Source organism: Mycteria americana, unplaced genomic scaffold, assembly GCF_035582795.1.
Source record: "Mycteria americana isolate JAX WOST 10 ecotype Jacksonville Zoo and Gardens unplaced genomic scaffold, USCA_MyAme_1.0 Scaffold_39, whole genome shotgun sequence".
NCBI lineage: Eukaryota > Metazoa > Chordata > Aves > Ciconiiformes > Ciconiidae > Mycteria > Mycteria americana.
In genome coordinates, this window is record NW_027445626.1 from 1,547,790 (window position 1) to 1,557,052 (window position 9,263).

General features: G+C 61.2%; 1 protein-coding gene and 1 non-coding gene across 2 annotated transcripts; one reads left to right on the top strand and one right to left on the bottom strand.

The window, feature by feature from the left end:
* Positions 1-440: 440 nt before the first annotated feature.
* LOC142403610 (antigen WC1.1-like) lies at positions 441-8,669 on the top strand. The gene is made up of 7 exons (XM_075489850.1): positions 441-531; positions 579-761; positions 3,214-3,528; positions 3,886-4,200; positions 5,871-6,008; positions 6,562-6,621; positions 8,536-8,669. Exons 1-7 carry the CDS (start codon positions 441-443, stop codon positions 8,667-8,669), a joined length of 1,236 nt encoding a protein of 411 aa, XP_075345965.1.
* Positions 8,670-8,954: 285 nt separating this feature from the next.
* TRNAA-UGC (transfer RNA alanine (anticodon UGC)) lies at positions 8,955-9,026 on the bottom strand. Its single transcript has one exon. It is a non-coding gene; the product is annotated as a tRNA-Ala (tRNA).
* Between the last annotated feature and the right edge of the window lie 237 nt (positions 9,027-9,263).

The window sequence follows — 9,263 nt, forward strand, 5'->3', positions numbered from 1 at the left end:
CCCCCCAGAGGTACCAAGAGTGCCAGAGGTACCAAGAGTGACTCATGCAGCCACCCACAGCCTCGGGGATGGGCATGAGATGGATGAGGAGTTTTGGGTTGTGCCCCAGGTAGACATGGGTCCCTTGGCCCAAGCAAAGGTATTGCTTGGAGAGGAGGAGTGCTGGGCTTGGGCAGAGGAACAGGGTGGTACGTGGCACCTCATTCCTCCCCCAGGGTCACCCCACAAAAGCGTGCCCCGGGGGATAAAAGCCCGTCCAGGAGTTCTGCACGCTTCCCAGCCTCCCATGTCTGTCCCAGCCTCTGGCTGCCTTGCGCTTTTGGGTTTGCCAGCACTTTACTGGCTCTCCTCTGTGCCTGCCCTTGCACTGGGAGCTCGTGTAAGCCCAGGGTTGCTCTTCTGTACACTCTGCTCCCTCTGCCCTGCTGTTGGCCAAGGACATGTGTGCCCAGCAGTGCACTCTGGTCATGGATGAGGACCTCCTTCCCATCAGGCGCCAGAGTGGGAAGCTGGCACAGACACCGACCACAGGTACAGCCTGACTGTGCCTTTGCCCTGTGACATGTCTCATCTACCAGCAGCACACCAACAGCCCAAGACCCCCATGGAACGGGGTGCATTTGTGGTGGCACCAAGGAGTTCCTCACTCTGGGCCCTGAGCTTGGTGGGGCAGAGCAGGCTGCAGCAGCCAACAGTGCCTGGGACCATTTCCCCAGACTCCAAGAGCTCTGGGTGCTGCAGTGGCCAGGGACCAGTGCTGGGTAGCCCAAGGTCTCTGGGGCAGCAGCAGTTTGTCTGAGAGATTCCTGTGGCTGTGAGTTTGTGAGAGAAGCAAGCCCACAAGTGCTGTGCTGATTTTTGAGGAGCAGCAGGGGGGGACAATGTCTTTGTGCCATCAGCACCCCCTGAGAGCAGCTGGCGTGGCCATGGGGATTTTGACTTTGACCACTGTGGAGATCAGATGGGACATGATCAGGGGACTGCCAGAGGGTTGTGGAAACTCTCGAGGGTCCATGTTTGGTCCAGGATCTGTCTGGCTGGTCAGAGAGAATACCCTTACTAAGGATGTACAGTGATCCATGACGGGGATGCTTGGAAAACTGTCTACCACTCACACTTTGATCCCAAAGTTGTCAACATGGACTGCAGGCTCTGCTGTGGGTCTGCAATAGACACATACCCTTGAGAGCTGTGATGGTGTAGAGAAGGGGTGCTGGGGGGCCTGGATGTCTTTGTGTCACCAACGCTCCCTCAACAGCTTCCTCTGGGATGTGCAAGGGGCCATTTGGTCAGGGCTTGCTTGGAGGTGATGTGGGAACGTGGGCATTTAACTGCCAGAGAGCTCTCAGTGATTTTGATTTTCCCAGGCTTTGTCCGGCTGGTAGAAGGGAAGAGCCGCTGCTCAGGACGTGTGGAGATCCATGATGGGGACCAGTGGAAAAGTGTCTGTGACTCACATTTTGGTCCCAAAGCTGCTGCCGTGGTCTGCAGGGAGCTGCAGTGTGGTGTGGCCCTGCCTGTTGCTGGGGCAGCTCACTTTGGAGAAGGGGTGGGTCCAATGTGGGATGGAGAGCTGCAGTGTGTGGGGAATGAATCCCTCCTCAACTCCTGCCCCAGGGGGTCCCGCAGGGACCAGCCCTGCACCCACATGAACAGCGCTGCTGTCACCTGCACACGTAAGGACTCAGGGTGGGGGGTTGAACAACGGGGATATGGTGGGGGTCGGGGAAGAGAACAAAAACCGTGCTGAGGCGTGAGGACAGGAGGGCTGGTGGTTTTTCTGCAGCATGAAAATAGTGCAGAGGGAGAAGAAAGTCATGCTGTGCCTCTGGCCTCTCCGCCAGCTTCTGAGGGTACAAGAGCACCAATCCACCCTCAGTCCTCCTCCTCTGTCCCCAGAGTACACAGGCTTCAGGCTGGTGAACGGCAGCACGGCGTGTGCAGGGAGGGTGGAGGTCCAGGTGCTGGGGACCTGGGGGACCCTCTGTGCCTCCCGCTGGGATCTCTCGGATGCCCACGTTCTCTGTCGTCAACTCAACTGCGGGTTTGCTGAGTCCCTTCCTGGAGGAGGGCATTTTGGGAGAGGACTCGGACCAGTCTGGAGAGACTCATTCCACTGTGACGGGACTGAAGTCCACCTGGGACAGTGCCCAGTGATCTCCCTGGGGGCCTCACCGTGCTCCCATGGGAACAACGCCGCTGTCATTTGCTCAGGTGAGTGCTGGGAAAATGCTGCATTGAATCCGTTTGCCCCTTGTGTGTGACATGGCCACCCAAAGCAGGGGTCCCATGGCAGTACCAGGCTGAACTTCTGCCTGGAGAAAGCCTTGCGTGCCCAGTAGCCTTCTGGAGGGCTTTGCCTGCTCAGGCTGACCTCTCTGCTGTGGGAGAGCTGAGGACTGAATGGGGGCAGGTATCTGCCCTCAGGGCAGCGGCTTAGGCCCCTGTGCCACTGCCAGGCCTGGGCTCCTGTGTTTCTCTCCTGTGGGATGAGCCCAGGACAGGGCTGCAGGGCTCTGCTCCATCCCTCTGGCTGCAGACAACCGCATGCCATCCCTACGGAGAGCACTGCAGAGCCTCATCCCACCACCCAGGCAGGAGCAAGAGCTGCCTGGGTGGCCCCAGCAGCAGCAGAGCTGGGTGTGAGCTGGAGAGCAGGCACGGGCTTTGCCCTCTCCTCTTGTCAGCACAAGGCTCAGACTTGTCCTGTTTGGTTGGAAAATTCCCCCTTGCCCTCCTCCCTGAAGGGTGCCATGCTCCCCAGTGCTGCCGATGGCTGTGGCATCTCTGCTCTCCCCAGGCTCAGCCGGCTTTGCATCCCTGCGGCTGGTGGGTGGAGGGAGCCGGTGCGACGGGCGAGTGGAGATCTTGCAGCGCGGGACGTGGGGCAGAGTCCTGGATGACCAGTGGGACGTGCAGGAGGCCAACGTTGTGTGCCGGCAGCTGCAGTGTGGACAGGCAGAGGCAGCCTACAACCCCCCAAAGCCTGAGCGAGGGACAGGCCCCGTAGGGCTGCGAGGGGTCCGGTGCACAGGGAATGAGACCAAGCTGACCCTCTGCAACACCTCCCTGCCCGAGAGTGCACTGGCGGAAGGGGTTGCAGAGGACGTGGGAGTCATTTGCTGGGGTGAGCAGTGCTTCATGGGCCCCCCAGATGATGGGGTGTGTGGGTAGCCAGGCCCTGACAGCCACTGGGGTTTCTCCCCACTGCAGGGAGCCGGCGGGTCCGTCTGGTGAACGGGTCTGGGCGCTGCGCCGGGAGAGTGGAGATCTACTACCAGGGCAGCTGGGGGACCATCTGCGATGACGACTGGGACCTGGCTGATGCTGCTGTTGTTTGCCACCAGCTGGGCTGTGGAGGGGCGGTGGAGGCGGCCAGCTCTGCTCGGTTTGGGGAAGGCTCTGGGCAGATCTGGGTGGATGGCGTGACCTGCTCTGGGGACGAAGCTGCTCTCTGGGACTGCCCTGCCAGGCCCTGGGGGCAGCACGACTGCGGGCACAAAGAGGATGCGGGAGTCATCTGCTCAGGTCTGTGCTGGCAGCTGTGGTGGGAGTCTGGTTCGTGGGGAGGCCAGGACGTGGGGAGAGCCGGGCATGGTCAAGGCTATCCCTGGCTGCCACTGAGCCACTGCCTGGGGCTGACCTGTGGACACCCATGCACGGGCACCCTCAGTCCCACTGGGGGTCCCTGGGGAGCTCAGCCGTCCCCGAGTGTTAGCAGGAAGGGCAGGGGTGTCTGTGCATCAGGGACTTCTCTCTGCCCCCGGGTGCAAGGGGCACGTGCTGGCCCTGCCCCTGCCTGGCTGAGGGCCTGGGGAGTGCAGAGGTGTCCTGGCTCCCACAGCCCCACACCAGCCTCTTCCCCCTTCCTGCCTTTCCTCCCAGAGTTCCTGGCCCTCAGGCTGCAGAACAGCGACGGCTGCTCCGGGCGCCTGCAGGTTTTCTACAACGGGACGTGGGGGAGCATTTGCTCCAACTCGATGACTCTCAGCACGGTGTCGCTGGCATGCAAGGAGCTGGGCTGCGGGAACGGAGGATCCCTGGAAAGACGCCTGCCCTATGGCAAGGTGTCTGGCCCTGCATGGCTGGATAATGTGCAGTGTGGGGAGAAAACCAGCTCCTTCTGGCAGTGTCCCTCCACTCCCTGGAACCCGCAGTCATGTGAAGACCTGCGAGACGAGATCCACATCACCTGCGATGGTAACTCTGAGCCACTCGGGCACAGTGTCACCCCAGCTCCTGCTCCCCTCTATGCACAGCCAAATGCAGAGGGGCTATTCCTTTCCGTGTCAGACCCTTCTGCTGCTGGTGGCACAAACGTGACCGCAGCCACACAAGTCCAACAGCAGTTGTCAGCCAGGTTGCCAGCAGCACCTGGGGGAGGCAGAGGCATCTCCAGGGGAGGTCTCAGAAGAGACCAGACAGGCTTCAGAAGAGCCTCCCCTCCATAGACACACTACTGCTGCTCTGTGAACCAGGGACCTTTAGGGGCTGAGCAATCAGGGTCCCCCCAGTCCTGCGCATGTCCCCTGAATGACCGGGCTTCAGTTGCTGCCATGAGCAAGATGGTACAGGGAGGCACAAGCAGAGCTCAGCCTCGCTCTCTTCTGCACCATCCCACACAGCAGCCCCTTCACTTCAGTGTTTCTTTCTTCAGGGGAACGCCCAGAAATGTCCCCGGAGCCATTGGCCCCATGCCCCAACTCCACGAGCTGCACAGGTATTGAGCTGCTCCTCTGTGTCCCCTTCTTGTGTGGCAGGGCTCTGCCTGCTGTCTCAGTGCCATGGGAGGTCTTTGCCTTCTCCAGACAGGGAGAAGATTCGTGCCGTGGGAGGCGAGGACGGGTGCTCGGGCAGAGTGGAGGTGTGGCACCGTGGCTCCTGGGGGACGGTGTGCGACGACTCCTGGGACATGCGGGATGCCGAGGTGGCGTGCAGGCAGCTGGGCTGTGGTCCTGCAGTGTCTGCCCTGAATGAGGCTGCATTTGGGATGGGGCAAGGCCCCATCTGGCTGGAGCAGGTGGAGTGCCGGGGGACGGAGCCATCCCTGCAGGACTGCTGGGCCCGGCCCGGGGATGGCGGTGCTTGCCGGCATAAGGAAGACGCTGCTGTGCGCTGCTCACGTGAGTGGCAGGGCTGGGACCCGTTGCTGGAGTAATGGCAGGGACCTGGGGAAGGTGTTTTGTCAATTGGTCCTGGCATGGCCCTTGACCTCCCAAGAGCAAGAGCGTTCCTGCAGAGTGCAGGAGCCTTGTGCCAGGCAGGGAGCAGCCTGGGTGGAACTGGATGTCCTCTGGGCACTGCCCATGGGGCCCTAAAGCCCCAGAGCTATTCCCTGGGCAGCCTGTCCCACTTGGGCTGCCTGCCACCCAGAGCAGAGGCCCTGGGCCATGTCCCGGTCTCCTTTTCTGGCACTACTGAAGGGGCAATTTGGGTGGGATGTGTCAGGGATATCTACAGACACACACGCGGTTTGTTGGGGAAGAGGCTCCCCGATACCTGCACACCCACCCTCTCAGCCCAGCTCTCCTTTTCCTCTTCTGCAGCTCCACCCAGGACAGCAGCATCCCCAACCCGAGCAGGTAACTGGTCCTCTTGCCTGAGGCTGGGTATCCCTGGGGCCAGGCTGTGACCCACAGCTGGATGGAAGGGGCTCCTTGCTGGGCTGGGAAACTCCCAGGAGGAGGCACTGGGGTGGTGGTGGTGGAGTTGGGGATGGTTGGAATGTACTCAGCATGGTGGAAGTTTGCCCATGAGTCACCCCTGGGACCCTCTACCCCCTGCTGCCTTGTGTGATGGGAATCAGGTCTGGTGCTGCCCCATCGTCTCCCACACCTGGTGCTGCCCCTTCCATGTTCTTGCCCATACAGGTGCCACTCAGGGCCCTTTGCTCAGCAGCAGGAGAGTTTCTGTGCCCGTCATCATCTGCATCATCCTGGGGGCCCTCCTATGCGTGCTCCTGGCCCTCCTGGCTGGGCAAGTGCTAAGGGCCAGGGCAGGACGCAGAGGTGGGTCCTTCCACAGCAGTCCCAGGGGGAGATGCCTCCTGCAAGGGCTGTGGAGTGTCAGTGAGGGTCACAGGCAGAGCTGGAGGGGATGAGACTGTGTGCTGCCACCTGTCCAATGCACCGCCCCATTGACTGCCTGGCCATGGGGCACCAGCAGCAAGGGTTAGAGAGAGCCCAGAAGCATGGGGGGCTAGCACTGGGGCAAGGAGAGAAATGGCAGACTGGGGACGGCCAAGGCTGGCAGTGCTCTGGGTAGTGCTGGAAGGGGCTCTGGGGCAACAGAGATGACAGGAGGAGCATGGGGCAGTAGGGACCATCTCTGAGGTGTCAGGTCCCCAGCCTGTCCCTCTGCCCAGCCCTGCCCCGCCCCATGGCAGGGCAGGGGCCCTGCTGTAGAACCATGGGGCAGATAGGGAGCAGCTCCAGGTGGAGAGGAAACATGGGAGCTGCTCCAGGGTCAGACAAGGGGGCATGTCCCAGGGGCCAGAGGGGCATGAGAGCTGTCTCTGAAAGGATGATGCGAGGGTGATGCTGCCCCAGATGATCTCCACAGCAACGTTCCCCTCACTGGAGATGCAGCAGCCGTACCTGGACAGTGCAGTGGGGCTGCGCTGTCAGACCAGTCCTGGGCTGGCCCAAGCAACAGGTCTGGGGAGCACAGTGGGATCCCATCACCCCTCTGCCTCTCCCTGTGCCAGCCCTGCCTCTGTCCCCAGGCTCCAGGACAGCTCAGGAGCTCTTTCCCGAGGCCGTGTACGAGGAGATCGGTTACAGCCCAGTGTGGGAGAAGCAGGCGAGGTTTGGTCGCTCAGGTGGGTGTGTGTCCTCCCTGGAGGCACATCTGCAGGACCCTTTCCCCTGGTCCCAACCCAGAGATGATCCCCTGAAGCCCCCACACTGTGGTCCCTGCAGCGCTGGGGCCGTGTTGTCTGTGGGGGAGCATCCAGGATGTGGGTCCAGGAGAGGAGCTTTCTCCCCACCAGCTTTGCCCGTCCCAGCTGCACAGCCCCTCTCTTCCTGCCCCTGCACCCCATGTGACACCTGAGGAGTGAGGGAAGGGGCTGGCCTAGGGCAGCTCTGGGAGCACCTTTGAGACAGTTTTTGTCCTGGGGGAGCCGTTTAAATTCCCCGCCCTCCTCCTCATGCAGCCCCAGCTCTGTGGGTCCCCCTTCCCCAGCAGCGCTGACCATGAGACAGGTCAGTGGGGCTCGCTCCATACCACCTGCTGTGCTTCTCTCCAGGCTCCTATGCAGAAGAGTCCCTGAGCCAGCTGCAGCCCTACCCTGGGGACACCGAGGAGGACGATGGTCTGAGATCAGCACCAGGTAATGGAGACAGGAAGGTGTTGGTCTCCCTGTAGACATGTGATGGACAGAGGTGTCATTGAGTGTCACCATGAGAGATGGGGAGGACATGGGGGTCTCCTGTGGTGCTGCCAATACCAGTATCTCAACCCTGTGTTTCCATGTGCATCGTCCTATCCTCTGCTCTGCAGGACATATCTTCTCACTGTAAGCACCTGCCCTCTCCTTTCAGATGTTCTTGTTGTGCCTGGAGGCAACCCAGCAGATGGCTATGATGATGCCAAGGAGGTTCCTGACTTTGGGGAGGGTGCTGCTCCTGAGCAGGGAGCTTGGGAAATGCCCAGGGAGCCTGGAGCAGGGCCCAGGGATGCACTCGGAGGTGAGAGGGAAAGATAGCGCTGCTGGTTCCTGGGGTGCCATCCCTGGTGCCACCCCTGTCGCTATGGTCCTGACACCCAAACCTCCTGGGGAGGGGGAACCTGCCGCGGGAGTTTTCCTTGGAGGGACTGTGGGTGGGAGAAGGAGCCGAATGTGGTGAGGAGCAGGGAGGAAGGTGATGTACAGACCCCATGGGCCAACTGCACTGTCCTGCCTTGCTGCTTGCAGGGGGCAGCCTGCGCTCCCGGAGAAGTGCTGGGGTCCCTGGAGCTGAAGGAGACACCTCGTCCCTGTGCCTGGGGAGCATGGGCTATGATGATGCTGAAGAGGTGTCTGTGGCACATCCCCATGAGGACACAAAGGCTGTGACACCGCAGCTTGGTGCACAACAGTCCCTGAGCCCCAGGCCAGGAGAGCCCATCCCTGCTGTGCAGCTGGGTGCAGCCAGGAGGGAGGAGAGCTCTGTGCAGCTGGGAGAGCTGTGAGCACCAGGGAAACATCTCCCTTTACCACGGGCAGCAGAAACCGCCCCTGCAGTTTCCTCTATTTTTATTCCCGCTTTTACACTGTGCGTCCATATTGGTTCTTATTAAAAGTCTCTGAGGGCTTTGACCCAGAGCTGGGGCTTGCCTGCCCAGGTGTTGGGTCACCTCCCTGAGGCTGATGAGGGGGAGCAGAGAACGATGACACAGTGGTAGGCAAGGGGCACATCTGAGGGACAGCAGGCTCGGGGTCAGGCTGTGGGGCTGCGAGAGCCCATGGTCCCTGGGGAATAATGCTGCTGACAGAGACATTTCCATGCTGCTGGCCACGGGCAGTTTCTAGTCAAAATGGCTCTCTGGTAGGTCCTGTGGTACACCCCAGCGGCAACATCCATTTCCTCACCCTCGGGTTTCCAGCTGCTTTTGTCCCAGGCCCTTCCTGGGCCACGCTGGTCCCCCAGTGCAGAGGCCATGCCAGAGCTGCTATGTCAGGGTAAGCCCTGGGCTGTGGCCCCACAGAAATGAGCCCTAAGGTGGCCGAGTCCCCTGAACACCCCAGCCATCCCCAGGGTGGATCATGGCCCACGGATGACCTCCCACAATGGTGAGGATGCAGCTCTGCTCCCCACTGCCCCAGCACAGGGTGCACAGCCTGTTTCTGGGACACACGGGGCTGAGATTCCCTCTCCTCATGCTCTGCCAGGACCCCAGTCTCCATGGGCTGTTCCATGGGCTCCAGCCCGCACCTGCCTGAGGCTGGGGAGTCAGGGCAAAAGCAGCCCTGGAGATGCTGGGGATTGAACCCAGGACCTCCCACATGCAAAGCAGGCGCTCTGCCACTGAGCTACATCCCCTTGACACCTGCCAGCAGGAGAGACACTCTCCTCCCGTGATGCATCTATGACAAGCACAGTCCTGTTGTCCCCTGCGTGCCCAGGGACTCTCTGCAGAAAACAGCATTTGAACCCTTCTGAGATGGGGAAGCTGGGACTGCCTCTGTGCTGGGGCCTGATCCTGGCACAGAGCTGCACTGCAGAGTGCTGCCCCTTCAACGCCTCTGCAGGGCAATGGGGCAGAAGGAGGCTCTTGCT